The following is a 14,454-nucleotide window of genomic DNA, read 5'->3' as shown; positions in this document are numbered from 1 at the left end:
CATACGGAACAGATTTCAGTATTTGCAAAATAGTCGTTGCTTACAGACGCCGTGCTTTGTGCGATACACAAACTCTGTGTGTGTAGTACATATATGAAGTGAATTTAGTATAATTCATATAGTCGCTTCAGTTGTTCAAATTTTTTTTTCGTTCTTCTTGAGTGATTTTGTTGTAATGAGAACATAAAATCGGAGCCGACTTTTTGACTGAAAAAGTCAAAGTGCATTCAATATAATCTGATCGAAAAACAGAGTTTTGTTTTTCATTCTTCACTGCCTAAAATTAAGTGCCTTTTTGTGTTAAGTAAGAGCCATTTCTTGTAAATCGATTTAACTACATAGTTCTACAAAATAATAGCAAAGCAAACAAAGGTGGTCAAACAATGAAGTGCTTTTTGTTTTAAAAATCTGTAAAATTATATGCAAACAGCTAGTATCAGCGATAAAATATTTGTTGAAACACATTGGTTCGCTAGTTTTCGATTCCATTCTTTGTTCGTTCATTTTTGTCTGTTTTGTTTTTTGTTGTTTCTTATTTCAATTTTGGTGGTTCTATTGCACTGTAGAGAAAAAAACAGATTCCAAATATTCACACAAAAAAGAATAATACACACACACACACACACAGCAAACAGCGTAATTTTGTGCGCATATTAAATTAAATTGTTACTTTATGACTATGATAATCCGATGCGATAAAAACCATTCGAAAAAAATGCGTAACTTATTGTGTTGCCGATCCAGAAAAATTAACGATTCAATTATCTATATTCATAATTTCGTGCTTCTATTTGAAAATAACATGAAGCTAAATGACTGACTTGATAACAATTGTTTTTACATAAAAATTAGCGAGTTTTGGTAGGGCTTTTTTTTTTTTGAATGATAAACGCGCTGTAAGAGTAATAGCAAATGAATTTTATTTGAACATAGATCTGTGTTTGTGTATTATAAACTTTATTGAACCCAATTCAAATCATCGCAATAGATAGAATAATAATTTCGAATTATGTGCTAGATTCATATTGAACGTGTAGTGAATGTTGATTAATTTTTTATGTGTTCGTTTGCAGAGGTATTAGGCATTGTGCATATTTCAATTCTAAAATCTACCGTAATGCCGAATAAAATCAATATTTACGTTTAAATTATTCAAACAATTTTTCATTGCGATGACACAATTTTCATGAATTCAGGTCTTTGCGCCTTTGTGCAATATTTTATCCATCCCAGGCCACCAATTCGAGATAGTTATAAACATAAATGCACATTCATTCATATAGGATAGGTTGAATGTGCTCGATTTATTGCCACTTTCGATTTGTTTTTCTTTTTTTTCGATCAACGATACATGCATGCACAATTCGATTATTATCGTTTTGTTCACCTTTCACGAGGCGCTTGCTTGCTGACTATATGTATGTTCATGTATGGTGCATATGAATTTTGCTGCATGTTTACCGATGCGACAACACGATGCGGAAACGCAAATGTATGTGCTTATGTATTGCATCACATGGGACCTTTGTATATCAGACAAATGAATCATATTTTGCCAGTTTATTTGAATATTGCGTCAATAAATGGACAGCGACTATAAAGTAGACAAAATGACTCGATTCTTGTTTTGGGTCAACGGCGATAATTCATTTGAGGCAATCTCATTACGGATTGAATACACAATCGAGTCGTTTGTAAAGAATGTCTTGGTTTTTAAACATTTAACGACGTGATAATAACTATGTTTGTTTTCTTCTGAGTCATTCTGGGGAATTTTTTTAACACTATTTCTCCATTTCACCACGCCTTGGAATGTAAAAATACAAAGTGTTCTTTTCGTTGAAATTTTCATTCAAGGACTTTGCAATACAATCATTGCATGTATAAAAATGGCTCAGAAAACAATGAGCTTGTTTGATACATATTCCAATGTCGTTTAGGGTCCACCATCATTTGCTGCGGCATGAACAAATGACTTTTTTCTTCCTCTCACATTCAATATGAAAAGATAAATTGTAAAAAATGCACTTCATATAATTATCTGTGGTATTTATTTATATTGTATGATAATAACAACATACTCATTTCTGAAAAGCCGATTCTTTAATTGGATTTTTTATTTCATATTTTCTTTCTGTTTCATTTTTTGATTTCATGACATGCGATTCAACGCTGGTTCGCTTCCGATGTTGTTTGATCGAGTAGTATAATAACAACGATAGATAATAATTATTTATTATATGTGTACGTAATCGAGGGAGACAAACACACACACAGAGTCAGCGAGAGATAGAGAGAGTATGCTCAACAATTATGCAATTAAAATTTTCGTGTACAACATGTGATGACAGCAACGGCAAATAAAATAAGTAAAACAGCGGCAAATAAAACGGTTTTATTTAATCAATGAATAACCTTGGTTGTATAAAGAAAACCGCGGTGCACACATTAAGATTACGGCGACACACAACAAATTTTATGATATACGCACATTTAAAATAAATTGTACATATATTATTCACTGAACGAAAAGAAAATAACTAAAAATATCGATGAAAAGTTTAGTGTTGACGAAAAAGTTGGCTTTAGCTGAATTTATGTGAAACCAAAAGTGAAACAAGAGAGAGAGAGAGCAAATTATTTTTTTTTACAAACAAGTGATAGCCGCTGAGTTAGTGAGTGTTTGAAGCGACATAAAACAAATCAAGAATCATACAAAATGACAGTAACATATACAGCTGAAGTGGCGACATGTAGGGGATTCGGATGCTTTTTAAAATTACTCTTCAGGTAAATTTATCCATGAATCATATGTAAATTCTGAACACAAAAATTCACTGGAAATAGAATGAATCATCATTGTGTTGTTCTCCAGTGTAATTGTGTATGAAACTGTTTAAGTTCGGTGTATTAGTTTTTTCGTCTGTTTATTCGATCGAAAAAATAGGGCATTCGCCTCTCTCAAGGTAGACGATTTTGGCACCGAAGGTACGCTGTACTCGATAAGATTACGCTATTTTATCGGCACGAGTATGAAAGATAGTGTGATGGATAGATTTGTTTTGAACGGAGACCCAATTGTTTCGGGATAAAATGCAAATAAATGCTTGGCCTTAAAATGTCGAGCAACGATTTTCCATGAAAAATTCAATGGAAGTTCTATCATTTTTGAGAGATTGGTATCTAATTGTTCTGTCACACTCCGTGCATTTCATATATGAAATCTGTAAATGATCAAGAATCTCAACAAAGCATGATCAAGCTTAGTTGCATGATCGTAAAACTACTGGAATTTTTTGTTAACTTAAAGATCAAAGTTTCAATGCTTTCAGTTTACCGGCCGGCATTCCGGCAGTGCAATAAATAAGCAATCGTTTTACTCCGATCACATTGAGCATGTTTACACTTCAATAAGCGCGTTAATCCAAAAAAAGTTTGTGTGAAATGTTCGATTGAATTTCATCGATAAATTGTTTGTCTAAAATTCGCATGTATTTTACCAAAGAAAAAAATCCGAAACTTTTTTTGCAAGCATTTTTCAATTAGCATTTCTTAAATAAACAAAAAGGCGTTAATTATACCTGTAAATCAACTGCGGCGGTGACTGCACAATGTGGGGTAACATTGAAACTTGATTCTTTAAACATTTTATAATCGTTACAAACTAGTCAATCGATCTCATATATTCTGAGTGTGAATGAACCAAAGTCAATTGAGTCAATTAATAGAATCTGGATGTTTGTTTTTTCGCTCAAGAAAAAAAGTTCAGGAAAATGTCAATTTAAATGTTTTTAAACCGGTTTTTTTTCGTTTTTTTATGATGAATTTCTGCAATACGATTTTATTCCGGTTTTACACGAGCCAATGTTTTATCAGATTGTTTCACTCAAAAAAAAGAGTTATTCTTTGTCAAGATCGCTGTTGAGAGTGTGCAAAGAGAACCGTATATGAATTAATCATCATTAATAAAACATATGTCCTATGATGTCATATTGACAGCAGTAAAGCGCTGTTTTTTTAGTGTATAGAACTTCAATAAACTCAACGTGAATAAATTGCGTCAAGTGCGGACAGAAATCTTTTGAACTTTACCTTCAATTGCATTAGATATCAAGAAAGGAAAAAACAATGGACACTTGTCCAACGTGTCAATAAGTTCCTTATATACAGTCTCCACTCATTTATACAGTTTCTTATATTTACCTTTCAATTGTTTTTTTTGTCTTTTGTTTGTTTGGTGATCTACATCATCAAGTCACATGGGTTGAAATAAAATTGCGATCAGCACATAATTCACATATTAACGTCAAAATAAAACGTACATGCGCACATCTTTCGCTTTTTATTTCGCAAAACTACGCAATGATTCATTTATTATTATTATCTTATCACAATCTTTTGATATAAGGAATTGTAACATATAAATATTCACCGAACTGTATGATTCAGAATATGAATTTTCCATGAAATACTGAAAACAAAGCGCAAAATATGTCGAGTCGACATTCCAGACATTTTTTCCAAGCATTGATCAGAGAAAATGAGTAATGTCATCACAACTATCATGCATGATCTTTTGAATAGATTTTTCGTTGTACATGCGGAATGAATTGAATCGTTGCGGCGAAACAGTAGCTCTTATTCTTCTCCAAATAATAATGCAACATAAAGTTTTTTATGAATAGTTTATTTGTTGTATTACAACAAATAAACCGTGTGAAAAAAACTTCATGTTGCAGTATTATTTGGAGAAAAATAAGAGCTACTGTTTCGCCGCAACGATTCAATTTTTGATGTATTTGTTCATCTCTATCGCATTTATAGCCCAATCTAAAGTAAGATTTTGAAGCAATTGCCAACAAAATGACAATATAATCACGTCATTTATGTTCTATTTGAATTTAGTATTTTTCTCTTTCTTTCTTTCTTTCGTTCATTCGGCAAAACGCAAAGCGTGAAAATTTTTGTTCTGTCTGCCAAGCATGCAATTTATTTGCGACTGCAATTACATTCCCGTATCTCATACCAAAGATTATAATTTTGCATATAAGATTGAAGCCAGCAATTGTTTTTTTCTCTCTCCCTCCTCTCAATGATTCAACCTTGATTGTGGTTTGCAAATTGTTAGCAGTATTACACAGGATTCGAGTCATTTGAAGCGCTCTATAATTTTATGTTCTATTCGATAATTTTTCTACAGGCGCAACAAATCGATGTTAAAATGCATCAAAGTTAATTTACATGCATCATTGCATGCATGTATAATTGGGATACACATTTTTCCACATCTTAAAAACTGAAATTATTTAAAGGTGCGAACATGCAATTAGGCTATTGCTATTTATGGCAACGAATCCGTGATGACATTGTATTCGTCAAAATTACCAGTCTCTCTTGCTCGTTTTTAAGTTTTTCTCCTGATATTTTTCCAAAGCACGACGACAATGACAGCTGGACAACGCAGCAACTTCATTATGGTTGTCACTCTTTATGTTGGGTGGCACAAATTTCTACCATTTTTGATTTGGATCCAAAATATTTGAAACGTGCAACAATTGGTTGGATGGATTGAGAGTAAGTTGATAGAAATCGACAGATCGATTCTCCAGAACATAATTTCGAAGGTTCGTCGCATACTGAGAAAAATCGAAGACAATGGCCCTTTAACGTCTGAATTTATTCCGAAGATTTATGCAACGATTTATATGTTAGTTTAAATAATAATAATTGTAATTTTTTTAAATGGCGAGAAAGCCCAATATTTCGTCTAATAATTTAGATATTTTATTTCAATGAAATACATTTTTTTCTAATCTATAACTTTGATGAAAACAAACAACGTAAACATCGATTGTCATAACATTGAAGGCAATATCAGCGGACTTCCGTTTTGATATAGATTAAAGTTTACTCCATTTTTTAATGACTTCGAACTGAAATGCATTTAAAGAGATGTAAAAACTGACTCAAATGTCTTATCTGAAAATATGACATGCATGTGTAAAGTTCAACATAAATATCAAGGATGACCTGAACTCATTAAACAAAGCTGAACAAATCAATATGTTAACAAAGATTTACATGCGTTATTATTCAAAAGCCAAAATTTATTCTCATCCTTAGCAATGAGTTTTTGTTTACATTCAATCGGATTTTGACTATTGAATCTTATTCGGCATGAACTGGCACTCGTTCACTCAATTGACTCAACAATGATAATTTAACTGTAATGATATTCAAATTGATATAAATGTTCAGTTTAGCTGTTAATTCTTATGCTAATTTAATATTTTGTGTATATTTCAGATGGCGTGGAAGCATTTACAAATTAGTTTGGTTAGATCTAGTATGTTTTCTATTTTTATACTACACATTAAACATAATCTACCGTACAGCATTAGACGAAGATCAAAAGAGGTAAAGTTCAATTGTTTGCATCACATTGATTTAAATAAATACCATTAAATTGATTTATTTGCAGAATTTTCGAAGACATTGTAAAGTATTGTAGCACATATAGCAACTTGATTCCATTATCATTTGTGCTAGGTTTTTATGTGACGATTGTTATGACGCGTTGGTGGACTCAATATGTGAGTTATCAACAATGAGTTCAAAAACAGATAAAATTCATTTAAAATTGCAAACATTGTCTTCAACAATGGATATAGTGTATATCTAAAGATATTTCGCAAATACTACAATAAATTCAGAAATTCAGTTGTGACTTTAATAAGAGTCAGTAGAGATGGCAACGGACAGATACGGACACGCACAAACCTTCAATTTGTCACAAAACCAATTAGCCACTATTTTCGAAATATCTGTAGATAATGTTCCAATATCTGCTTAAACGTTTTTTTTTATCTTAATCGAAATATTTGATTTTTGAAAATTTCATTTTTCCACCAGACGTCGATCCCATGGCCTGACACATTTGCAGTATTCGTAAGCGCAAACATTCACGGTCAGGTAAGCGGCTGCGGCTATTATCATGAAATTATTGAATATTACAAAAAAATAACGTATAATTATCGCACACATTTTATTGTCACCGATACAATGTAATTAACGTGGCATAGTGAAAATTGAGTCTTGTGGCCCTGTTATTTCTCTCAGACTTAATAAGTATTATTGCATATAATTCAAAATATAAAATGAAAACCATTCATTCCAAATTGCCTTTGGCTGATAATAAATCGTATTTGTTGTTTTGCTTTAAAACGAAAATTAAAAATACAAACAATTTTATTTGATTTTGACTGTAGAATTTTCTTACGAATTTCTTACATTTACAAAATAATACAGAAAAAAGCGTTTCTCAGCGACAATTTAATGGCGCACACATTTTGTCTAGCCAGCAATGTAATTGTATTGGTGCCGGTCAGTCTTGCTCACAATTATTAACAGCTTCAATAAAACAAAATACATAAACGGATCGTTAAATTTATTGGATTAGTCGTGCCTTATTCCAACAAATAATTTCCACCAAATTGAATGTGTAAAAGACCAAAAGATGGTCAATTTTACTTGACGAAATATGCAAAATTTAAAATCGTCATCTCATAAGAAATTCGAATATTTTACACTTTAAATTTAATTCGCAAAAATTCACTTGAATCTTATACTTGTGCTTTATTCATTTACAGGATGAACGAGGTCGTCTTATGCGACGGATTATTATGCGATATGTGTGCCTATGTTTGACGATGGTTTTATCAAATGTATCACCGAAAGTGAAAAAGCGATTCCCATCGCTCCAACATTTGGTTGAAGCAGGTAAATAATAATACGTAATGAGTCAAACAAATGATCTTTTCAAATTGTATCTTGTATCTCCACGTAGGACTCCTTGAGGAAAATGAAAAGTTCATCATGGAATCCTTCAATTCAAAATTCACAAAGTATTCAAAACATTGGATGCCAATTGTATGGGCTTCTTCGATTATAACTCGGGCCCGCAAAGAGGGACGAATTCGCGATGATTTCGCTGTGAAAACGTTGATCGATGAACTGAATAAATTCCGTGGTCAAACTGGAATTTTGATTGCATATGATACGATTAGTATTCCTTTGGTATACACGCAGGTCGTAACGCTCGCCGTTTATTCGTTCTGTTTAACATCAATAATGGGTTCACAATGGTTTGAAAATAAGACCGTTTCAGATGGAGTACTTAATCGAATCGATTTGTATTTTCCCATTTTTACGATGCTTCAATTTTTCTTCTATATGGGATGGCTGAAGGTGGCCGAGTCACTGATCAATCCATTCGGTGAAGATGACGACGATTTCGAAGTATGTGCACATTTTTCTTTTATAAATTTTCCATATAAATATCTTTCTCTTGGACTTCTCTCAGGTGAACTGGATCATTGATAGAAATCTACAGGTATCTTATATGATTGTCGATGAAATGCATCACGAGCATCCTGAACTCATAAAAGATCAATATTGGGACACAATCTTACCCTCCGACGATCTACCGTATACGGAAGAGAATCTTCGTGAACAACATCCACAACCGTCCACAGCAAATATCGAAGTGCCGAAACGAGTGTTTACGTCGGCGATGTTTACTGGTCTCTCGTCAAGCGCAAAAGTCGATGAAATGGTCGGTAAAAGCGCATTGTCAATAAATAATTATAAGTTTCCCGAAATCGATATCGAGGTTAGGATGAACTTTGAATTCATTTGCTTATTGCACGATTTTAGACACTACTGGCAAAATGACTGGATTTTATTTGCTTTTTGCTTTTGCATGTTGAATATCTGTAGTTAATTTTAAATCCTTTCTTTATAAACTTTAAACCTGAAAAGGTGGAGCTCATCATGAGTTTTGTATGGTTTTAGGTATTTTAAAATTGGAATCACACTAAGATTGAATGCAACTTTAATTCTAGTATCAGCACGATTCCATCAATTTTTCACGTATCTTCGAAACTCGTGACGTTCACTGCAAAAATGCATTCTTCTGACTCTAAAAAGTAGTTTTAGATTATTGATCGGTAGCACTATTATATTATTATTTTACCGCGTTTTTATTTTGGTTTTGGGATATTTATATTTAGACACACTGATACACACTATGTAAATTGCTCGGACTTGATCGAAGAAAGAAGAAAACTAATGAAAACGAATCCTTATTCCAGGCGGATGACAATGCAAGTGGTATTCATTTTACCGTTCACGACCGCCGAATGTCCAGAAATCGCTTGGGCTCAACAAATAGCATTCAAAGTACAGTTGGAAGTGTTCCGCGAGTTAATACCGTTACCAATGTTCTACGTCGGTTCTTCAGTCGTGAGGATCCCCGCACCCCAATTACACCTGAAGGTACACATTAAAATTTGAAAAAAATGTGAGCCAATCTCATTCTCATTTCTATTATACAGGTTCTTTGCCAACACCAACACTCAATCAATCATCTAGTTCAGTAAGTTTAGCGGGACCAAAATATCCGCACATTCCACAGGGAACAATGCGAATTGCTGACCAAGTGATCGAAGAAGTTGATGAACAATTAACAATACAATCGAATCGTGGACATGAAAAACGACCAACTGCTCAAAGCCTGTTTGCATCGAGTAATGAAAAACTGCCGACAAGAAGTGCACCAATACCAGTGCCAGTCACATCAAATTCACATCATAGCAACAGCTATGAATACGTTCAATCAGTCATGCAACCAGAGCATCAACCATATTTATTTCCAAATAATGCTGTGTTCAGTTCATCAGCGCCCGAAGAGAATATGATCCATTTACAAACGCCAAGCATCAAAGTGGACAAAGCCGTTGAATTCAAAGACAGCATCGATGAAGCCAACAAAGACGGTATATTAAAACAAGACCTTTTCTCTCTCAAAATTATCGATTTTATTAAACAACATTTTTTTTTGTTTTGAATATAGCTACTGAAGAAGATGTTGATTGCACAAGGAAAACACCAGATTTGAACACCACCGAAGATGATTTTGAACAATTACGATTGGCGCGTGAAAAGGAACGATTAGAGCGACAAAAACAGAAAATTGCACGATCGGTGAGTCAACAAACCGGCGGTGCTGTCGATGCAGAGGCTTTGATCGAACAATTAACAAATTCAAAAGGCGACGGAATCAATCGAATATCTTACATTGAACCAAATTCGTAAAGCACAAACATAGCATAGCATACACATTTTTTTTGTTGCTCGTTGAAAGATTCACTCGCACAAAGCAAATGATATACGTGCATTTGCTGTAAATCAAAGCATTTTCTTCTCACAAACTCAAGGGGCCTAATTTTGTGATCGATATTCAAAAACAAAACTAAAATTAAATCTCGTACAAAAGAGTACTTTAAATTTATAAACTTTTAACATTAATTTATAAGATCATGCAGATGATGCAAAATCAATCGCATCCGACCATGTGCGACAATTGTATTTAATTGAAATTTTGCTTCAAAATGTATAAAGTAACATGATAAAAGCTTTATATTGTTGATAAAACAGTGATTGTATTAATATGTAGAATAAGAGAAACTATTTTGCTTGCACCATTTACGATGAATCGAAATAAAACATGATTATGGATTGAATTTTATTGAAAATAAAGAAAAATATTGATGACTTCACATTAAACGGTGATTGTTTTTTTTATCAAAATTGGCCAATTTCTGAAGAAACCTACTCGAACCAGCACACCATACTCGTTCACATTAACGAGCATTACATTTGAACAAAATTGAATTTTAATTGCATAACTTTGGGCGTTTCAATAGCAATTGCTCTGATTGTGCACAAAGAAGTATGGAATAATTGATTGTACTGTTCCGTTGTATTGCGAATGATAGTGTGGTTGTTCCGAAAGTCGTTGACCCTTCGAAATTAGCACTTTTGAAATACAAAGTACAAAGCCACCCATACGTTTGACTAGGTGAAAAAAAGCACAATTAACAAATTATATAAGCGAAACATATGCGCTGCTTTTTATTTATTTCAATCCATATTTACAATGTGCGAATGATATACCGGCTTTGAATTGTTTCCGCATTTTTTTCTGTCAACTAGATTTTATGTAAAAATTTGAATTTAAAATATTTTACGATCTTCTTTTTTCAGCCCGGTTATTTATTTGCGACACACTAAAACGCAGTAAATTGATCTCTGATGTATTCTTGGTTGTGAATGTAATTTCATTTGTTAATTTTCTCACAGCAAATTTATTGACCAGACTTCTGCTGCGACACTTGTGAAAAAACAATTGATATTCGCACGTGTATTCATTAGAATTTAGGTTTAACAAATATTTTGTAATTAAATTTTTTCTACAATTCGTTAGAAATCAGCATTTTCTAACGAAAAACACACTTTAAACTACTAAGCATACGAATTATATAGTCTTTTTGACTTTTTAACATGTTAAATGGGAAATTATGATAATTTTTGTTGCAGCATTAACGAATTCTAATTAAATCATTTGATTTATAGGAATTATAATTGATTATTTCTATTGAGCAAATGTCATTCGATTTAATCCTGAATGTATTTTCAATGTACTGCTATATAAGTTCAATTCGAATCTTACCCTTTCGCTTGCGGAAATGATAAATGATCTAATGAATATTGTCTACTTCCTACTGACTCAACATTCCGGAAATTCAGGCAAATTGAAACAGCCATCCCAAAGTTCATTTTTGAAACTTAATTATACAGAATTCACATTCAAACCTGCCATTTTCAAAATATCATTCTTAAATACAAAAAAAAAACATTTTCTTCTTCAACCATATTTCCAAAAATAGGTTGTCTATTACGTAAAAGTATCGAAGAAAAAGAAATCCATTACACAATGTGCGTACAGAGTTCGCTTTATGACGAAAATTAGACACACTTTTCTCGGTTAACAATTGTTAAAAAATGTTCCATATGCTCAGATGTTTTACTTGGTTATTATTGAATGACAATTCCGATTTCATCTGTTATCAAATTTGTGATGAAATCGCTTTTGCGTTTAAATGCATTTTTTCAATCTTTTGTTCCATTCAACCGAAATGTCGCAGTGAATTTTTGACCCCAGCGCCCAAATAAACAAAGAATTAAGAGATTATCAGCATTACAGGTAATAAAATATTACATAGCCAAATATTTTGCCACTTGAAATGATATCTTACTGGTATCTTGTCTCTTCTTATCTATCTCGAAATTAGTCTAAAACGGCGTTCTTCATTTATTTATTTTATTGTCCGACAAGAGAAGGATGATTCTTGTAAAACTGCGGTTAAAATCATTAAAAGAGAATTTTTAAAAAAACAGACATATGCCTTTATTTACATATATACCTTTATTTTATCTTTGTGGTTTAAGAACAAACGAGCGCGATATGCATTTTACGATACCAGAGAATGTTTTTATTATTCGAAAGCACAAAAAATCGTTCTTAGCAGCGAAATAAATAAATACTAAAAAGTACGTGTAATGTGTACATTGTATGAGCAGACATTGTATTCTTTAGCCGATTACAAGCTCATTGTTTAGTCAAGGTCAAAAGTGTTACGTATTCAGTATTATTTTTTTGATGCGCCGAAACAATGAATTACGCATATTTTCAGATTGCCATATGTGGTAGATTTAAATGAAAAGAAATTCTATTGTACGATTTGGAATGGTTGGTTTTTTTGGTTGGTGAAAAGTCCTGAACTGGTCGAGCCAACAACAAAAAAAAGAGTGATATGCTGTTTTTGAGATTCAAATGCGCATTGGATAAATGGAATCACTTATAGTAAAATATTGTAGAGAAAAAGAGCGAGTTTTCGTACGAATGATTTCTATTCTAAAAAAACACTTTCAATCTCCTTAGCGAATGAAGTACATCTCTTCACGTGATAATAAAGAAACTGGTTATTTCATTGTATATTTTGTGATCACAAAAGTCGACTTTCATGAAATTTTTAGAAAAAAAGATCTGATTGAAAGTTTACTAAGGATACTTAAGGACCAATGGAAATAAATATCGCTATGAAGTACGAAAATAAAAATTTGAAGAAATATATTACTTAAACTGTTTAAAAACTGTAACAAAACTTTTTAGTACCAAAAACTCATGTGTGTTGTTTTTTTATAACTTGTGTCCGCTCATTTTGTTCTATCGTTGTAATGCCAAGCGGAATGTATCGAAAAGAGACCGTTATGATAAAGACTAACATCAGTTCCTCATAATTTTTTTTTACAAATATTATGTATTATTTTTGTGGTTGTGCGGAAGAAAGATTGTCGTTGATGTGTGATAAAGATCAATGAGTGAGTCAATATCTCATTCATGTAAAATTGAACGGAAACACCATTTAAAAAAATTGGCAATAAAACTGTTGTATACGCATATGCATTAAATTTTTAATTCCATACCATTAATATAGATATAACGGAGATTTTCTTAATTGATATTTGATGAGAGTAGTTTTATGTGCTTTTGTGTGCATTGTTCAATCGATATATTTCTGTTATAAAAAAAGCGTCCAAGACACTTCGTGGTTGTTAATGTGATTTTATGACATGGTTCTGACATTATTCATAACATTTTCTCATATATCATATCTGGATTTTAGCAATTGGTATAGTTTTTCGTCTCTTCGTGTGCTATCGGTTGATTGTGTGTGGCTGCATTTCCTGTTTGCTTGTCTGGCTCGTGTGCCTGTTCGTATAGAAGGATCTCTAATTTGATTGCGCCGCACGAATGGGCGTGGTCATCTGCGATGCACATACAACATGAAAACAAATGGAAATTCGTATGCGAAGTAAGAGAGCCGCAAGAGGTGGGAGAGACTCAAAGAGAGTGAGAGCCAATTTATAGGTGCAGTCAACGCATCACAGAGAAAACAATTCCCCTCCATGCGTTGTTGTTTTTTTCTTTTATCAACGTAAAATTGTTGGTTTTTTATGCATTCATTTTCAGATAGAGTATAGGCATTTGCCATTCGGTAACATTCTTATTTTGCTGTGATGCTAGGATTTTTCAAAGATATGATTCGATTTTTTTTGAGGGTATATTTCCCTACTTCCTTTTTCCCCCACTCGATATTTACTACGCAACGCAATCGGGGTGGTTGAGCAGAAAGAGAAAAAACCTAGTCATTAAATCCAAAATACGGAATAATTACATTAAAAGGCCATCTGAAACGAGTTCTGGAAAATTCCATGACAATGTTTTAATGAATTTTTAATGAAATCTTAAGTCTCTTGGGCAAGTAATAGCAAAACGAACACAAACCATGTTCATGAAGTAGTGATCACTACTTAGCTAGCCACGCTTAATTGCAAATCATCAAATGAATGTATTTGTTTCGAAAAACATTTGCAATTAATTATGAGAGAGCAGCAAATGTGGCTTGGATTTCGTATATGAATAAATGCTATGATGTAGAAAATTTAGTTCCAAATAATTTATCACTACTTCATATATATAAATTTAAT

At 32.6% G+C, this 14,454-nt stretch overlaps 1 protein-coding gene across 3 annotated transcripts; it reads left to right on the top strand.

The window, feature by feature from the left end:
• On the top strand, nt 1-10,626 carry LOC116336996 (bestrophin-4). 3 transcript variants are annotated; one of them, XM_031761265.1, is made up of 11 exons: nt 1-304; nt 2,206-2,790; nt 6,307-6,417; nt 6,482-6,593; nt 6,913-6,972; nt 7,650-7,779; nt 7,847-8,298; nt 8,363-8,671; nt 9,153-9,336; nt 9,396-9,836; nt 9,914-10,626. In XM_031761265.1, exons 2-11 carry the CDS (start codon nt 2,720-2,722, stop codon nt 10,153-10,155), a joined length of 2,112 nt encoding a protein of 703 aa, XP_031617125.1. In that variant the 5' UTR covers nt 1-304; nt 2,206-2,719; the 3' UTR covers nt 10,156-10,626. The 3 variants fall into 3 exon arrangements, with proteins under 3 accessions (XP_031617125.1, XP_031617127.1, XP_031617126.1); XM_031761267.1 differs by having other exon boundaries at nt 2-304; nt 8,363-8,614; XM_031761266.1 differs by lacking the exon at nt 1-304 and having other exon boundaries at nt 2,099-2,790.
• The last annotated feature ends 3,828 nt before the right edge of the window (nt 10,627-14,454 follow it).

The sequence above is a fragment of the Contarinia nasturtii genome, unplaced genomic scaffold (assembly GCF_009176525.2).
Source record: "Contarinia nasturtii isolate CC-2019 unplaced genomic scaffold, AAFC_CNas_1.1 Cnas_scaffold_220, whole genome shotgun sequence".
NCBI classification, from domain to species: Eukaryota; Metazoa; Arthropoda; class Insecta; order Diptera; family Cecidomyiidae; genus Contarinia; species Contarinia nasturtii.
The sequence above is the reverse complement of the archived record's forward strand: the minus strand, read 5'-3'. Positions and strand labels throughout refer to the sequence as shown.